Raw genomic sequence first — 18,183 nt, forward strand, 5'->3', positions numbered from 1 at the left:
GGGAGGTTACAGACTTAGCCCCCTGTTGTTGAGTTCCCAGTCTCAATACAAACAACACCATCCGTATTAACCTTATATCGTCTTTCTTCAGGTGTATTCCAACTAATGAGTCTGCATGTTTTAGCTTACCTATGCATCAAAGGGCTCACCATTCCATGCTTCGAATGAAGAAACATGTCTCTCATCTGGTAACTTTTCTCCAACACACTTTCTTATATAATAATGTTCGTATTAAAAATAAAATTATTCCTCCTAATCCATGGAGGCTAGAAATTGAAACCAAATAGAGTTTGTCATTCATTAGTGTCACGTAAAAAATAAACATGTATATATTAAGCTTGTTGAGCCATATGTTTGTATGTTCTTTCAAGTAAGGTAAGTTTAGTATTTAGCATTTGAACTTACTAAGCATTTTGTGCTTACGGGTTGTTATTTTTGTATGTAGATTCTCGCTTTCAAATCCTTGGAGTTATCTCTACTCAAAATCATCACACTATCAATGAGACCATCAAAAGTATGAACTTAGTGTAATTGTAACTCGTGGCATGTACCTAGGGTGTTAACTTGTATAAATAGGCTAGTTCATTATCTACTTAGAATTTTGAGTTGCTTGTTATTAAGTTGTTGTGTTAGTGGCTTTAATGGTTGTGTTTGATCATAATGCGTTTAAATTCTAGCTAAGTGTGCTTACATAGTACCTTATCTCCACTAGGGAAAAATTTAGAATGCCATTTAACTTGTTTACATGAATTTTTAAGGTATGGTTGAAAATTTTTTGGGATGGTTTTTTCTTGTGTTTGGGTGATCTTTGAATGATTTTTATGCATACTATGTGTGAAAGTAGTTTTATGTATAATTTGGTAAGTTTTGGGGTTACACAATAGGTGACATCGCGACCTCGGATCTTCGACGTTGCAACATCCTTCCATGACACTACAACCTTACATGTCCAACATTTTACACTTGCACTATTTTGACCCGTTTTGACTTTCAAGGGTCTTTTCTTGCCTCGCTCACTCTCAACCACCCACAAATTGACTTTAAATAGTTTTAAAATGTTTCTAAAGCTCTAAAATGATTTCAAATGACCTTTTACGATTTTTTTTGAATTGGTTTAAGTTTTAAAATTGTCAAGTTTTCAAAGTTTTGTTCCATTCATTTTCCGGTAGTATCTACTATTCACATCGTCTATTGGGACAGGTAAGGGACGTTACAAAAAGGCTGGAAAATGTTGGGGTAACTCGAATGTTAGGCCCAAAAATACCAAAAGGATGGTGAATTGGGATTTTGAAATTTTCTTACAAACTATTCTAAAATAATAATAATAAAACAAGGAGAATAGTTTAGGCACTTTGATTTATAGTGGTTCGACCTCAATTGCGTACCTTCACTAACTTGGTATACCCTAACCAAGGATTTCCCAATTCACTACTAGAATTGATACATTTCAAAGAAAATGTATAACCTTTACAATTCTTATATTTTTTTACAAGGCTAAGATAAAACCTTTCCCTTTAGTTTTTATAGCTAAACTAGAACCCTTCTTAGCTTTTACGGCTCAATTATAAACCTCTATAATCCTCTTAAGGTTTTATACCTCAAAAACCTTACCTATACTCTTTACAACAAAGAGAAAAAATGTAAACAATTAGAACCTCTCAAAGGTATATGTTTACAAGTGTTAGCTCTCTCAAAGAATAGAAATAAGAATGATAAAAGACTTGACACTAAAATCCTAGAGAATATTTACAAGAGAAATGAAAGAATGAGGATTTGAAGCTTTTCTATTGACTTTGATGCTTGGATATGTCTTGAATTCTCTTTGACTTTTATTTGTATTAAGGAATGAGTTTGAAGATGTTTGGAGTCGTTGGGAGTGATTTGGAACCATTGCAAGCATTAATTTCGACTAAAAAGTGTCCTTCTAACTCAAGTCTCAATTTTTATCAAAGAGTTAGCTATAATTGGCTCAAAGTTAGTCATTTATAGACATTATGACATCATTGTATCAATAAAAACAACAATGTATCAATGCATGATGTATTGATACATTTCCTTCCAGCTTTGTTATTTGGATATTGAATTGCAATGTATCGATACCCTAACCCTCTGTATCAATAATTAGCTATCAAAATGCTTTAAAAACATTTTAAAAACTTTAAAACACTTTGGTATTGACTCAAAAATATTTGGATAAGTTAAAGCACATTTGAAACATGTTTTTTGAGTTGCAAGTCCTTGAAATGCTTTGAAAATGTTTGAACACTAAATGACTTAGTAAATAAAATTTATCTTAAATATTGTTATAACAAAAGCTTTGGACATCAAAGCTAACATCAATGAATGGAGAATTTAGCCTGAAAAGTGGGTATCAAATTATAACAGGAATTAACATAGAATAGAATGCAAATCAGGGTGTAGACTGGAGATGGATATAGAGATTACAAATCCCTCAAAAAATAAATTCTTTCTGTGAGAATGTCTTTATGACATCCTACCTATAAAAGTTTCTCTTACACAATGGATTGGATCTATTTCAAGCCTACCCCTTTTGTAGTGCAAACCTTGCAATAATGGAAAACATTTTAAGATGGTGTCTTGTTAGTAGAAAATTGTGGGAGGAATCGGATCATAATCCCAACTCAATCAATCAATCAACCTTGGTATGGAAAGATTGGTTGAAGATAAACTTAAAATCCAAACTTTTTCACCACAAACATTGTATACCTTAGAAAACTATTTTTGGCTTTATTCTATGGGAAATTTGGCTATGTCGTAACAAAACTGTTTTTGACAAGGGTGATCAAAATAAAGATATCCCTAGAATGATTGCCAAGGTTGTGAAATTCTTTTTGATGGCAGGTAATGTTAAGAAATTGCCTTTGTGTGAGATTATTAGTGTGAAATGGGAAGCTCCAACACCTAGGTTGCAAGCTAAATACTGATAGTTCAACTATTGGAAACTCAGGTGTAGGAAGCGCAGAGGTTGTGATTAAAGACTATTGTGGGGATTGGGTTGTGGGTTCATATCATCACTTACAAGTAATTTCGAGTGTTGAAGCTAAGCTTCGGGGCCTTTAAGATGGCCTAAAGCTAGCTACTCAACTTAATATCAAATTTTTGGTAGTTGAAATTGTTCTTAACCTTATGAAGAATATTGATGTGAGAAAATGCTTTTTGGATGTGCTTATTTTTTATTGCAGCTCTTGCTATCTAAGTTGGAACAAAGCTCGCTCAAACACATTTATAAAGAGGGAGATAGGTAAGCAAATATGATGGCCAAATTGGGCAATATTTTATTGACTAATTAGAATGTTATGAATGTAAACTTAAAAGATATTTTATATTATTTCTATCCTCGAAACTGACGCTGATGAAATTATATTGTATCGCATATTAGATTAAGTTTAATTTATACCTCTTTCCTTATAAAATATAAATATCCAAGTCTAAATAACCTAAGCTATAAATCAGATAAAAATTATACAAAAGTAAAATAGCTTAGCCACCCATAAAAATATTTAGATATTGCACTAATTTTGTAATTGTTAAATATTGAATAGTAGGATATGGTTTTAAAGAAATGGCATATGGAGGGAGCATATGATTTTCCAACAAGGGAAAAGTTGGGCAGCTGAAATAAGCATATCCTTGAAAGGATTTGGTGGGTCCAACCCAACTCTTGCTCCAAACTCACCCACTCACTCTTTCCATCTTCATTTATTTAATTTTCAACCCCATTTTTCTTTCATTTTCACATTTGAATTATTATTATCTCATTTTACTTAAAAAAATGAGAAAAAAATAAATTTAAATACCAAAATATATAAATTTGAAGCTTGAAAGAAGCAAAAACAAATTGTGGAGACTTCATTATTCATACAGCTATCTATGTGAATGGGCAATAAATAAAGAAAATCCAAGAAGAAAATTTTTGAAAATGGAAAAAGGGAAGATGATTGAGAAAGGAGAAAAGATGAAGGCATGAAATGTTGGAAACCTAATAATTTGAATTGAAGTTTCCTCTTTATTTTCCTACAAAATTTCAAGATAAAGGACCCACAAATGTTCCCTTCAAAATCAACACACCATCAATTTCATGTCTTCCAACCCTTTCTTAATTTTCACTTTCAGGGACCCAATTGAAAATCCCCTTCAAATATTTTCTTCTTCTTTCCTTTTCAATACATCCCAAACATCTCATTTTTCATAAATTCAAATTAAATTGATATAGTAAACCAAATTAAACCAAGTTAAATTTTCCTTATAGAATAACCCCGATTGAGTCTTAGTTTGATTGGCATGAACATTATTACCAAAAGAAAAGGTGGAAACAGTATCCTTCCATGAAGCAAAAAGGCCAATAAGCTTTTAATCAAAGGGTCAAACAGAATATTATTATTAATATTTAGAAAAAGGAAAACACAGCATCATCTTTGCTTGTAGTCCAATTCAAAAATCAACGTAGAAGATCCGGGAGATTCTGGATGATATCTGCCGGATCTTGCCTTTCCAAACTGTCTCATTTTCTTCCATGTCTCTCCCCTTTTAATACTCCCTTCTTCTTCCCCATTTCTTCTTCATGGGAAATATGGCCACCCAGACTCGGTTTCATGTTCTTGCCGTTGATGATAGTCTCATTGATAGAAAACTTATTGAAAGGCTTCTCAAGACTTCCTCTTATCAAGGTACTCCTTTTTTTCCTTCTTTTCTTAAATCAGGAAAATATGAATGATGGGAACATGGGTTGATGATGTTTGTGTGTTTACAGTGACTGCAGTGGATTCTGGAAGCAAGGCTTTGGAGTTTCTGGGATTGAATGGTGAGAATGAAGATGAAGAAAGGAATTCGAGTGTCGAGTCAGTATCTGCTGCAGATGAGGATCATCAAGTGGGAGTGAATTTGATCATCACGGATTATTGTATGCCTGGAATGACGGGGTATGATCTCCTGAGGAAAATCAAACAATCTTCATCCTTTAAAGACATACCGGTTGTCATAATGTCATCTGAGAATATCCCATCAAGAATCAACAGATGCTTGGAAGATGGAGCAGAGGAGTTCTTTTTGAAACCAGTTAAGTTATCGGATGTAAACAAGCTTAGGCCTCATCTCATGAAAGGAATTACAACCAAAAATGAAATGCAATCCAACACTAATAAAAGAAAGGGTAGTGAAGAAATTCAATCCCCTGATAGAACAAGACCAAGATACAATGAATTGGAAGTTGTCTGATGATCTCCCGAACACTTTTTTTATATTTTCTCAGGAAAATTTTATTGTTTTTCTCTCTGTCTGGTTTTCTTTTTCTTTTTTTTTTTCGATCCAAAGTGGTGATCGGGATTCGGGTGTGGAGGCTGAGATCCCAACTCTGTTGACTGAATGAAACGATTGTGCTCAATTCTGGGGGGTTCTTCCTTTGCTTTATACAGAACCAGAGTATAGGATTTTGGTTTTCATTTCAAAGAAGAGAGAAACCTACTCTTTTTTTTCATGTTATGTTTTAGAATTATATGGAATCTAAGATTCCAAGTGTAAATTACCACAAGGAAAAATATAAACTCAATTTTGTTGGTTCATTAACAGATTTGCTCCTCCTTCGATTTTGGTGTCAGATTCATTACATTCTTTCATTACTTCATACCCTTTTTCGTCTGATCTGCAGAACAACTATTTTCTCAGGAAATTTTCCTTGGAAATTGAATATTCTGCTTGAATTTTAGAGCTTAACAGAGAGATCGATATTTGATCCAATGATAGGTTGATGTCTATTCTCCAGGTTCAAATCTACAACAATTAACAAAAATCTCTTTTAATTACTTTCTTCTTTCGTTCAGTTTCTCAGAAACCAAACACTATCCCTTTCTCTTTAAAAGGGAAAAAATTTTAAACAAGAAGACTCATAGGGAACTTTCTCAACAAATAAGAAACGGTAAATTAGTATTGATCTATAATGATAAAGCAAGGCAAATTTGTTCAACTTCAAAACTGGATTACATCCCATACAGGTGACGGAAAGGTACAAGGAACTAGGATATTGGATATTTAATTCATTTTGCTGATTAGGTCGTTGATTTCATCTTCACGATTTCCGGCATCTCCCCCTTCTCTATACGGCTGTTTCTTTCCCCGGAGTAATCCATCTTCTGGCTTGCTTAGCATTAAGGGTCCCATAAAAAGAACAACCTCCTTGAAATGTTGACCAACATTTGCAATTTCATGTATGATATCTTCTATGCATATGATGCCATACTTTCCCAATGTCTGGAAAAAGAAAAGGTTACATTGACAACTATGATACACATTGGGGCGGTTAAACCGGGAGCTTAGACTGTAAGACAACTACAATACCTGTTCAATGATGTTATTATCGGTCAGAGGAACTGCTTTCTTGTCAATCCTTGCATAACCCTTCTTGTAAACCAGCTCCTTCACATTCTTAAGGTTAGGGTATCTGCATAAACCGATGTTTGCAGTTAGATAAGTTGAAGAAACAAAAATAAAAGAACTAAGCATTCAAACTGAAAACTTAACCCTTATAGCTTGCATAAGATTCTATGGTCTGTATTCCTCAAACTCAGGTGCAAGTGTCAGATGCTGGTATAATTTCATGAAAAGTCATTTCTATTTTTGTACATTCTAGAGGACAGGTGGTTGCTAAATTTATGAGATAGCAAATTCCTCGAAAAGGTCTCCTATACAAAGAAAACCTCATGAACATCAGTTAGCTCTGCCAATGCTCCTAGTCCTAAGCTATCCAAGATGAAATCTTCAACTACATGAATTATTGGACGGTTCAACCTCTAAATAGGGCTTCTGAATTATTACACATTACGAAGGCTCACATCAAAAGGTCACACTAATGGTTTAAATGCATACGGTATGTGCTTGATAAAAAGTTCACAGAAAGCAGCATCTGATACCATTACACAAATGGCCAACAGCAAATCACACCCGATTCTAGCTATTATGATGCTAAGAACAATTTTCCATGGCAAGTTCCCTAGCTCTTTTCAAAAAAATTAAGCACACTGATTGCCAAGTGTGCATGTAAAACCTTTTTTCATGAGACTCAATATACATCTAGGCAGACAGGGGCCTTGCCCCACCCCCTTCCCCTCCTTCAAACATAGTAAAAACCTATTTTGGCAACCCCCCCCCCTGAACTAGGTAACCATAAAAACGATGATATATATGGCATTAGAGGATGAAAATCGTCAACACACAAGGAGTATAGCTTTGGTTTGTGTTTTCAGATCAGAAGATTCAGTATTTTACATTCACAGGAAAAGATAAGAAAACAGAGGCTGTTTTCATACCCATAAGTAACATACGGCTCCACCTTCTGCAGCATGTCTATGACACCCTCAGTGGCCTTCACAAAAACTCCACTGAAAACTTTCCTCAATCTCAGGTTGTATAGGATCTTTCTAGTTTTTGGATGCATGTCATTTTTGCTGCAAAACAAAGAAAAAGATAAGAGCTGGAAAAAGTTACAGGGAAATCTATTGAATAAGATCACAGCGGAAAAGATTGCCTACCCTTGTATACGGATAATGAAAAGCAACTTTGATTTTATCGTTGGTATCATTGATTTTGGCCTCTTTGCCCTTTGTTTCGTTCTGATCAGGTCCAATTCCTAAACCCACAAAACAATTGATTTTAAGATAATCTTATTTCCTTTCAAAATAGAACCACTACCACGGGTGTGAGTTCAGCTGAGCTGATATTTTGTCAAGCTCAAGCTCAGTTAAGCTTATAATTTTCTATCCTTGACCTCAGCTCAAACAAAACAATCATGCTACAGAAGACTAATTTAGGGTCAATTTAAGTAATCAATTCAAGGAACTTGAAACTCAAGTTCAAACAAGGAGTTCAGATTCCGCAAACATGAAAATAAATACCGAATCATATTTACACATGTATATTACATAAAATATAATGCTCGAAACTGCTATTAGGTTCATGAATTGCTCGAGAAAGCATTGGATATACTCAATCAGGACTCAACCCATCAAGCTGAGCAGAGCTTAAGCTATGAAAAGCTAGAGCTCTAGCTTGACCTGAAATTCAATGTTCAAAGGTCACTCAGGCTTGATTGAGTTTCAAGCATAAAACTTGAGCTCAATTCAAGAAAAAACCAAACTTCTTGAACTCACTTGATTAGACTGGATTAAAATGAGCTCAATTACAGTGCCCAACTGCTCAACTACAGGTTAGATTATTTATACTCAAGTTTGAGTTTGCATAAAAAAATTTCAATACTAACTAAAAACTAAAAAAGCTTGATTAAAAAACGTGTAGCTTGAAAGCACATGTGTCTCGATTAAACCCATAACCTTGACTACGAACAAGTGCAGTTTGCGTAGGTAACAAGTAGCTTCACTCATTTATACCCGTATCATTCCTTAGTAACATTATGAACTAAAGAGATGCATTGAGTGAACAGTAAAAACCCATTTCATAAAGTAGTAAATCAAAGAGATGCAAAGTTAGATCGGGCATTACCTTGTCTCTGAACTCTTTAATTAATTGTTCAGGTCTTTTGATGTCAGAAACATCGGATTGCTTCTTGCTCTTCTTGGCTCCGTATTTACCCAACTCCAACTGGGTCCTCCTCGTAATCGCTAACTCATCTCTTATTTTCCTTTTCTTCAATACTATCTCTGATACGTACGGCAATGACTGTCCTTCCTCTTCCGCCATCATCTTCCTGTTTCGTATAATCAATAAGTAAAAGATAAGATATTTACCCAATCCAAGTTGGGCAAAGAAAAGCTGAATTTTACCCAATAAAAGACGTTGACTTATGAAGGCGCAGGTGAGGAGCAACGGCAGCGGTGGCCGGTGAGGCGGGAAATAGCTTAAGGGTTTTAGAAGTGATGGGTAGCGGCGACAGAGAACAAAGAGACTGAAGAATAAAAAAAATTAGGTATTTAATATGGAACAAAAAAAGAAGAGTAAAAAATATATAAAACAGCGATTCAAACTGATTATTTTTCAACTTATTTTCCTTATAAATTACAAAGTTTAAAAAATATTATGATAAAATTATTCAAAACTAAATAAAAATTATTTCATTTTCTCTATTATCTCAATGACTTTTTCGTAAATTAATTTTTTTATATTCATGTTCGAGATTCATAATTGTCTTTTCCAATAATATTGTCTCCAAGATTCTGACTTAAATCCTCCTTTTGGGAATACATGGCACCCAACCATTTGTTGGTAAGTAATTTTTTATTTTATTTTGTATACACATATTTAATTATTTATATAGTTTAGCTTTTATTTTCTATTATTTTCTCTCTTTCTTTTCGATATATTAACAGAAAATTCCTTTTCAGTATATTAATAGAAAATTCAAATTTATTATAGTTTTTATGGATATATACTAGCAAAAGAATATATATATGTATTTAAGTTTAGCTCATATATATATGGATATCTATAGGTTAGTCTTTAGCTAAAATAAAATGTAATTTCAAGTATTTTTAAATTTATTCGAAACAAATTTATATATTTTAATTTTATATATGCATTATTATATTTAGAAATATATATATATGTAAGTTTGCTTTCAATTAAAATTATAAATTAAAAATATTTTAAATTTATCAATTAAATTTTATTATTAAATATTTAATCCAAATATTTGTTAAGAATATTATAAAATTAAATACATGAATATTATCTTTCATTTAATCGGTGTAAATTCATAAATTATTGTTATATTCTTAAAAAGTACTTAATGAACCAAACATGATAATGTAACTTTCTTAGGAATTTAATTGATATTTTCAATGTATAACAAACGTTGTAAAATAACATTTCCAATAATAATATTCCCAACAATCACATTCCATTTCAATCGTGACATGGGAAAGCAGTAAACTCTACCTAAAGTACAAAGTTTAAGAGCATATTGATAATTTTCAAAAATTAATAAAAAATATTTTTTTATTAAAACTCATGCTTGGAATTAACCTAGACAAGAGGTTGTTCTAATGCATTTGAATTTGAATTTGGACAACCATTTGTCAAGTTCATTCCAGGCTTGATTTTTAATAATCTTTAATTTTTCTTAATAATTTTTTATATTCTTATAATTCTTATTATTTTTAAATAATTTTACATTTTCCTATAATTTTTAAATAGTTATTTATAATTTATATATAGGGTAAGCTTAAATAATCTGTGATCTTTTAAAAATTATTTATCTTTTCAAATTTTTATTTTTAAATGTGTTGATGTGACATTTTGTTACATCAACATGATGTGCATGTAGCCTCCATGTGTCCCCGTTTGATTAGTTTATCAATCATATCAGTAAAAATTAATGGTCAATGTTAACAAAGGGGCTTGATTGATTAATTTTTTTATCTTCAATGGCTCAATTGGGGGCTAAATAGCCAATATATGTCAAAATTCTTTTTAACTGGCCAAATAGGCTGTTTTTTTGAAAGATTTAGAGAAATAAATCTATTTTAGAGAGAGAGAAAGCGCGTCCAACTAGATGTGCTTTTTTCTAACAATCATTTCCCCAACGGTACAAATTCAAATAGGGCGACAGTATTATTTTTAAATAGCCCAACAGTAACTTTAATTTTCTATAAATTCCAGACCATTTTTCATTCTTTTCACTCAAATCCAACTCTAAAATATATTTCAATTAGAAGCCTGTTTGGAAGATAATGCAATTAATGTTCATCCAGACATGTGACATAACATATCAGTAAAGGCACCATTATACACCAAAAAATGACCTAATACATACAACCTAGAGATAATAAATGTTAAATTATCCTATGTATTAGGTACCAAAAAATTAGCAACACCAAGGCATTTTCTACAACAATGAAAGATGGTTGTTAACTTTACCATGTTCCACCAAAAGGTACCAAGTATCAAGAAAAAGCTGCACTATATTTGTAGAACCGTCAACTGAAGTTGGTGCTAATATATTAAAATGGTGCCCTCCTATCCTTTTAGAATAACAGTCCTGTAAGTCACTGAAGCCACAAAAATCAGTTCAAATTTCAAATATGTTTCTTCTCCACTAACATTTTACAATGTCGATAGGTTGAAACAGCATCATTTTCTAGATAAATATGAGAATTAAAGATCTGCAAAACTTGGAAGGATTGATTTCTTGTAACTGGAATTTACATACATGGAAGGAAACAAATTGTCGCTATATTAGCAGAAACCAGTTCTTTCAGGTAATAGAAGCCATGTAAACCAAGAAAATTAAAGGTTGAAATTGTAGGATAAAATAAATTTATTGTACAAACCTTAGGATACTGAATTTCTATGCGCAAAGCTAAGTCGAGCCAAATAATTACTCTCGGCAAAATCATGTAGTGTTCGACAAGGTCGTGAACCGTCATGGCCTGATCTCTGGGACTCTTCTTTCAAAAATTTCCTACATGCATCAGCATCCTGAAAAAAAGACGTTATTAAAGACTGAATAGAAGATGATCATCCAGATAAAGATTTTATAAAAAAATATAAGTAGCCATTGAAATCAATAAAACAAGTTCCCAACAGCTGCTAGAAGTGCCATGGACTCTCTGTTAAGCATCCACCCATCCATGAACACAGAGGTCAGCTTAGCGGGGACTGGGGTAAATATTTACAATAATAGTATGGCAAATGATCAAGTCATTGCCTTATCAACAGAAGCTTGGACAAAGTGGCACACCTGTAAGAATTCCATCATTTGTTCTTCAATTGTACCACGCATGGCTAAAGTTTCCACATGAATTGGACGAGTAGCACCCATCCGATGGGCACGACTAATGACTTGTTCCTCCATGCTGATAACATTTCAACCAGTAAACAATGGCATCATTAGATTATAAAGAATGGCTGTAAAAGGTGGCTTAATGGTAAAAGATAGCCAGATGGTCATGGTTTAGACATATAACAGTGAAAGGTGGGATCCAAGACCAGCCTCTCCATTGATGTACCCTCAGCGAGGTAGGTATCAGGCTGTGGCTTAACCCCTTTGCCGTCCACTCATGGCCTTTGTGGCAGGCCACAAGTGTCCTTCCTAGAGGCTCTGTGCAAGCCTGTCTTGCCACAGGTTGCCCAGTGGTTAGAGGTAATGGTCATGCCCATGATGGGTTACTGCTGCAGGCCCTTTTTACTTTTAAAAAGAAAATACGGAAGATAAAACAATTGCATAAGCTTTGGTGTTAGATCCGAGCGTTGGAACACTAATGCTCTTATCTTTCACTCAAGAACAAAACAGTTTTAGCAGCAAAGTCTACAGAATTTTTTGCAGGAAACTGATGAGATAAAATATCTTCTATTTCAGAGTTCTTTTTCTAGGTAGGAAACACAAAAATAATTTTCAGTATAGAAGTTGGCTAAAATTACCTTCTGTCCCAAATAGGCTCCATTAAAAATACATGAGTAACAAAACTTAAATCAAGACCCAATGCAGCACTCCCATCCATCAAGAGAGCCATGCAGCTATCATCATACTGGAACATGGCCAGTGACTTCATCTGCAAAAGTGGAAATTAATTAACTCAAGGATTGCACAAATAAGGAAACAAAATAGAAGCTACAAAAATGGCTAGAGAAGAGAAGTACCTTGTTGCCAGAATGCATTGGACTATACATTCCGGCAAACTTGATACCAGCAAAAGTAAGCTTCCAAAAGAAAAAGGTCATCCATCTATCACTTGTAGAAGGAAAATAATAAAGTGCACTTATGCATAGTTAAAGTCAAATTAGATATACCTGCTGCTCAATAACATGTATATGCTCAAGAAATTGGGAAAATATTAGAACTTTCTCTGGAAGCATATTGCATGACTCATTGCCCAGTCTAGAGAGATTCAGCAGCAAAGGCACGCCCATATCACTCCTCTGTGAAGGACAAAGAAACTTATCTATGTGCTTGGCTTTATCATCTTCATCCATAGAGCAACGGACCTCTTTATTAACCTCCTGCAATGCCTTCAGCCTCTCCACAAGATAAGCAACTTTACTGCTAGAGGTTGATTGCCAATCAGGATTCCAGTCATCCTAATAACCAAAAGTAAATGTCTATTTGTAAGAATTCATATAGCATAAAAACTACAAAATAAAATGATTAAATCAAGAATCAACCCACCTGTTTATATGAAGGTTGTAATTCGATAAGATCTTTTGGGACAGGCCACTTGGGATTTGGATTTTCCGGGCGCGCTAATGTTTCAGGAGTCTGCATCTCATATAAGTGACCACAGCCAGGCAAAGTACACATTTTACTGTCCAAACCAACACAATCAAGGCACAAAAGATGCCTACATGGGGTAACAATTGGTAGACGGCACCATTCATTGCATCTATATCAGAAGACAAAAAGAAAAAAATGTTAATCGACCATATGCTAGGAAAGAGTTGAAACAACAGCCACAAAGAAACTCAAAAGCAAATGATTACCTCTGACAATTACCACCATAAAGGAGGTTATATTTAATAAAAGCATATTCTTCTGAAAGAGGATCCAGGCCAGTTTCAACTAAAATGTCCATTGTTTCTTGAATATCTTCACCAGCTTCTGTCACTTTTATCTGCCCAGCCACACAACAAGACAACCTGACATTTCTAATTGTTGTACTACGAAACTTCCACTGCTTCGGATTTAATAAACTTTCAACATGAGAAGGATCATTCCAGTCAGCCATTAGAATATTACGCCGCACTGTAACTACCAATTCATTATAACTTCTTGCATGCTCATCAGTGAAATTGACAAATGTCACCTTCTTAATGCAAGGAGGAATATTTTGCAAATCGATCTTTCTTGCACTAATCATGCATCTACGGAGCAACTGCAGTAAACGTGACCGCCCCTCTTCCATCTTGGCTTCAAATGGTTTAAGAATGCCAGCTTCCCATGACTTTTGGTTCTGACCATAAGCTTCTTCATGAAGGAACTTGAGTAATGGTTGAAGATGAGACAGTTGACTATTGGGTGTGTTACGAGTGGGTGTTCCTGTCAATAACCAACGACTAGAAGCGGTCAATGAAATAGCCATTTGCAATTTGTTGGTTAAATTAAGACTTGAGCCAAGGGTGTGCCCTTCATCTAAGATGACCCTAAACCAATGCACTTGCATCAGTGCACTTCTCTTACGGGGACCCCACTCTGCACTTAAACGGTTAAATGTAGTGATAACGATGTCATAGTCCCAAGCCAGATTGTGAACAGGAGGCTTTCTATGATCAATCCAGACATAAAGCTGCAATTGACCTGGCCTTACATGTTTCTGGATTTGTGTTTTCCAATGATCAACTAGATTTGATGGAACAACAACTAATGTTGCTCTGGACAAATATAACCTCACAGAATTTAATGGCTCACAGAGAGCAAGTCTGAGAGCAGCCAAATCAAATGCCAAGTTCTCAAGAGTCCTTGGATAATACCACCTGCTAATTCCCTTTTCTGCCCTCTTTATAAGACCAAATGCTTGGAATATCTTATGGAAACCAAGGGCATCTCCAGCAACACCACTGCCTAATATTGGGCTTGACAAACCAACTGTCTCCATTTCAGAGAGCCTTTCTGGAGAAAGTTTAGCTAACCAAAGTAAGGCTTTCTTTGTTTTAGAATTTATCACGTCATGGTGGTCCTTGAGAACACTCATGAAAAAAGATACATTTTCCTCCTTTCCTCCAGCTGTTCCTTTGGTGAAAAATCCGGGTAAGTATGTTATAGACTCATGATTATCCCATGCTTCTTCTGGATCAGTACAGCTCTGACGTGCAGGGTCAGTGTTCATGCTACAAAACCATGCTACCTTAGCATCAGTTAAACCTGAGCCTACAAGTTTCCTCCATTTGTAACAGGAATCGCACTGAACCCAAGTTTCAGTACACATTGCACGACCAGCATTGCCCTTCCCAGCTCTCATGCAGCCATCTAAGACCCCGAAGGATAAATCAACTGGTTTTCCCCTATAAACATGTCTTGATCCATTCCTTATAGGCATGTTCGTCTCAATGGTTTTTCCCTTACAAGAACCAGACAGCCCATCATATGCATACAGAAGATTTTTCCTGATGTGAGCCAAATTCCTTGAGGATCGAACTGCCCAGGTTACTGGCTCAGAGTGTGTAGCTGATGGCGATTTTATTCTTCCACTAGAACAAGAATCATCAAATTCAGCACTTCTCTCACCTGGACTCGTCAACCTGTGCCGTTTAGGTAAAGGGTAGTTTATGTCCTCCATGAGACAAAGCTTTCCTAAAGATGATTGCCCCCTGAGAACATTCAGACTTGTAGTCCTTTTCCCTGAAGTCATATTATTGCAGGTGATCTTATCACCTCTAAGCTCATAATAACCACATTTATCATTACCATTGTGTGTGCACCAAATTATCTGAACACCATCTGGTGGATCAGCCACTGTTCCTTGCGTTTTCAGAATTAGTGACAGGGATGTTATAGTCTTTCCCAAGCCAGGTTCATCACAGAACATCCCTCCACGAAAATCTCTAATAGTGGGAGCAGTGCCAGTAACTATACTGCCAACAACACTATTAACATAGAAAGGAAACCCATCTTCTGTTGAAAATTCCATGTACAAAGGATGTCGTAGAACATCAGCATTCCGCTCACGTCTTAACATCCATTCAACAGCTGCCTGCTGATGAGGGAAAAGTTTAAGTTTCATGCATGGCATTATCAATGCAGCCAAAGACCTTAGATGCCGACATGTTGCTGCTACCCTGGTAAGATCCTTCGGACCAAGTGCAGCTAAAACATAGATCAGAATATCATCAGTTAAGTCCCAAATGCCAGAATTAAGAATGTCATCAGTTGGTTGTACTCTAGAAGAATGAGCCATTTCATTATTTGTTACACTAGGTAAGCTCTTGAAAATGTCATGAAGCTCAAATAGCCTTTTCTTCAAAGGGTCAACACCATTGCAGTGCAACTTGCATCCTAGCACATGACAGTCAAAAACACTCCAGATGCTTCTTAAATTTCCATGAGCATCTTTACCAATCTCTGTACCATTAGTGAGCATCAAATTTCTCTCCTTCCAATCACAGCTGGAAATTACAAACAAACTACTTTTGAGGGGGAAATTTGACAAATTGGTGCAAATCTAATGGGAAAATAATCTATATAAATGATAAACCTACAGCTAAAACTTAGTTTATTTGTGCATGAAAATACTAATAGTTTGTTGAGGAACCAATGTAAATAAAAAATAATTGTTATATTGGATAGGAAATTACCCAGTTAGCTATGTTCTACAAAGTAGAAAGAAAAAAATGGTTTTCCATCAAGAATTTGTAGAATTAATAAATTAAGAAAAACAATGTAACATATCATAATATTGATACAAGTTGGTTTATATCCATTCATCTCTTCAGCTGCAGATTGGTCTAAGAAGAATGTTGCAGCTAACCAGTAGAACAGATGTGGCATGTAGAACATTTAATTCAAAGATGCACAAATGAAACTAACAATCAAGAATATAAGGGAAACAAAACAACCCCAGCTCCTAAATAAATACTAAAATTCCAACTCCAAGTAGCATGTATCAGCATCAACATTATTTTAACATTCCCTACTCATACTAGTTCAATGAACTTTTTATTTCTAAAATTGCACAGCACATTTGCCCCATCACTTTACCTCGCGACAAGACTCTCTAGCATCCTAATTTCCGCCCAAAACTTATAGCAAAAAAGTATTTTCCTTAGAATTGCAAAACTTTCCACAATAATATATAGTTGATCTTCAAGTCATAGTTGTTTCTTTTTTTACTATTTTTGTTATATTGCATTGTAAATTGTGCTTAAAAGTAAAAATTCAATTACTATGCTCGAATTAAATTATTAAACAATAATAACTATGCCTCAGCATTTAATCAGAATTCTTACTTTTAGAAAAGTAAATCCACGCATGAAATTCAATGTTTAATTATTAAAAAATAATGCTAATTTCTTTTAAGTTAAGCTCAAAAGCATCCACAAGACAACGTTACTACTAAGCATCAAATTGGCATTCAAAAAATGCAAAAAAAAAAAATTACCTTATATGCCTAAACAACGAACCAGCAACCGAAGCGGAACGGGGAAACTGCCAACCGGACCACAAATCAACCGGCAAATAAACATCCACCAGAACCACCGCCCTAGCCTCCTCCCCACTTTCCTCCACGCTCAAAACCCGCGCCTGGATCTTCAGGCACTTATGAGCCACCAATGCATGAATCTGGTTCACTACACTAATGCTCCCATTCACCATCCCAATATTCTTCCTCCCTCTCTTCCTGGAATTCTTGACATTGTCGGGACCCGAAACAGCGGCATTCCGAATCGCAGAAAGAACAACGCCGTTTTGGCATCGGAAGCAAACGCCGTTGTCGTCGGCGGTGGTGAGGTGGCAAGGACCGGAGAAGGGGGTGGTTGAAGCAATGGAGAGAGGGGGAAGCGTGAGGACGGCACAAAGGTAACCGCAGAGCTTGTGATCGGGTACCTTTTCGTCCATAGGCATTCACAAAAATTTTGAGGGATTTGGGCACGGTTGACGAAGACAGAATGAAGATTTGGAGGAGGCGGTATTTAAGAGATGGTTGTTTTAGATTGGGTAAGGTAAAGTGGGCTCCCCCGATTCTTTGGGTTTTATTACGCTGTTTTATGGTGTATCGCTTTTAATTTGGTACTGCTTGCTTTCATCGCTGTTTGCCGTTCGATGATAAAATCAGTGGGCTTGCTGTTTAACTGTTTTTGAGTTTCTCACCGTTCTTGCTTCCATGGTTTTCACTAATACAGTGAGCATCCATGTGGATTCCATTTTAATTATTTATTCAAATATTTTTTATTTTTAAAATTAATATAAAAACCAGAGAAATTAAAAATTAAACAAATGTATTTTTTATTAATTTTATTTTATAAAAATATTTATCTCCTCTTAACTCGATTGACGTTGACATTTTACCACAAAGACAATAGAACGTAAATTGAATAATTAAATCTAACATATCTTCTTATTCAGCATTGAGAAAAAAATTAATAAAATCAAAAATCTAGCACCTTTCTACTTCTCTTTCTGAAGTTTTTCTAAGATTGATTCGAGAGCATAGAGTAATTAACTAAAAGTATATTTATTAAGGTAGTAATTACACTCTCTTATAATTACTCAAACGTGTTTGGTTGGCTGAT

General features: G+C 34.9%; 3 protein-coding genes across 4 annotated transcripts; 1 reads left to right on the plus strand and 2 right to left on the minus strand.

Annotated features, from left to right (window-relative positions):
* Positions 1-4,391: 4,391 nt before the first annotated feature.
* LOC105780318 (two-component response regulator ARR8) lies at positions 4,392-5,583 on the plus strand. The gene is made up of 2 exons (XM_012604572.2): positions 4,392-4,688; positions 4,772-5,583. Exons 1-2 carry the CDS (start codon positions 4,583-4,585, stop codon positions 5,233-5,235), a joined length of 570 nt encoding a protein of 189 aa, XP_012460026.1. The 5' UTR covers positions 4,392-4,582; the 3' UTR covers positions 5,236-5,583.
* A 340-nt stretch (positions 5,584-5,923) lies between these two features.
* LOC105780317 (60S ribosomal protein L7-1) lies at positions 5,924-8,951 on the minus strand. Its single transcript, XM_012604571.2, has 6 exons — positions 8,790-8,951; positions 8,509-8,713; positions 7,542-7,639; positions 7,320-7,457; positions 6,352-6,454; positions 5,924-6,264 (listed from the first exon to the last, which is right to left on the minus strand). Exons 2-6 carry the CDS (start codon positions 8,707-8,709, stop codon positions 6,046-6,048), a joined length of 759 nt encoding a protein of 252 aa, XP_012460025.1. The 5' UTR covers positions 8,710-8,713; positions 8,790-8,951; the 3' UTR covers positions 5,924-6,045.
* A 1,713-nt stretch (positions 8,952-10,664) lies between these two features.
* LOC105779932 (F-box protein At3g54460) lies at positions 10,665-17,569 on the minus strand. Of its 2 annotated transcripts, none has more exons than XM_012603952.2 (9): positions 17,052-17,569; positions 13,441-16,059; positions 13,130-13,343; positions 12,754-13,041; positions 12,604-12,663; positions 12,385-12,515; positions 11,705-11,819; positions 11,295-11,442; positions 10,665-11,002 (listed from the first exon to the last, which is right to left on the minus strand). In XM_012603952.2, the coding sequence occupies exons 1-8, from the start codon at positions 17,513-17,515 to the stop codon at positions 11,296-11,298; spliced, it is 4,038 nt and encodes a 1,345-aa protein (XP_012459406.1). In that variant the 5' UTR covers positions 17,516-17,569; the 3' UTR covers positions 10,665-11,002; position 11,295. The 2 variants fall into 2 exon arrangements, with proteins under 2 accessions (XP_012459406.1, XP_012459405.1); XM_012603951.2 differs by having other exon boundaries at positions 10,665-11,012.
* Between the last annotated feature and the right edge of the window lie 614 nt (positions 17,570-18,183).

Source organism: Gossypium raimondii, chromosome 4 (genome assembly GCF_025698545.1).
Source record: "Gossypium raimondii isolate GPD5lz chromosome 4, ASM2569854v1, whole genome shotgun sequence".
Classification (NCBI taxonomy): domain Eukaryota; kingdom Viridiplantae; phylum Streptophyta; class Magnoliopsida; order Malvales; family Malvaceae; genus Gossypium; species Gossypium raimondii.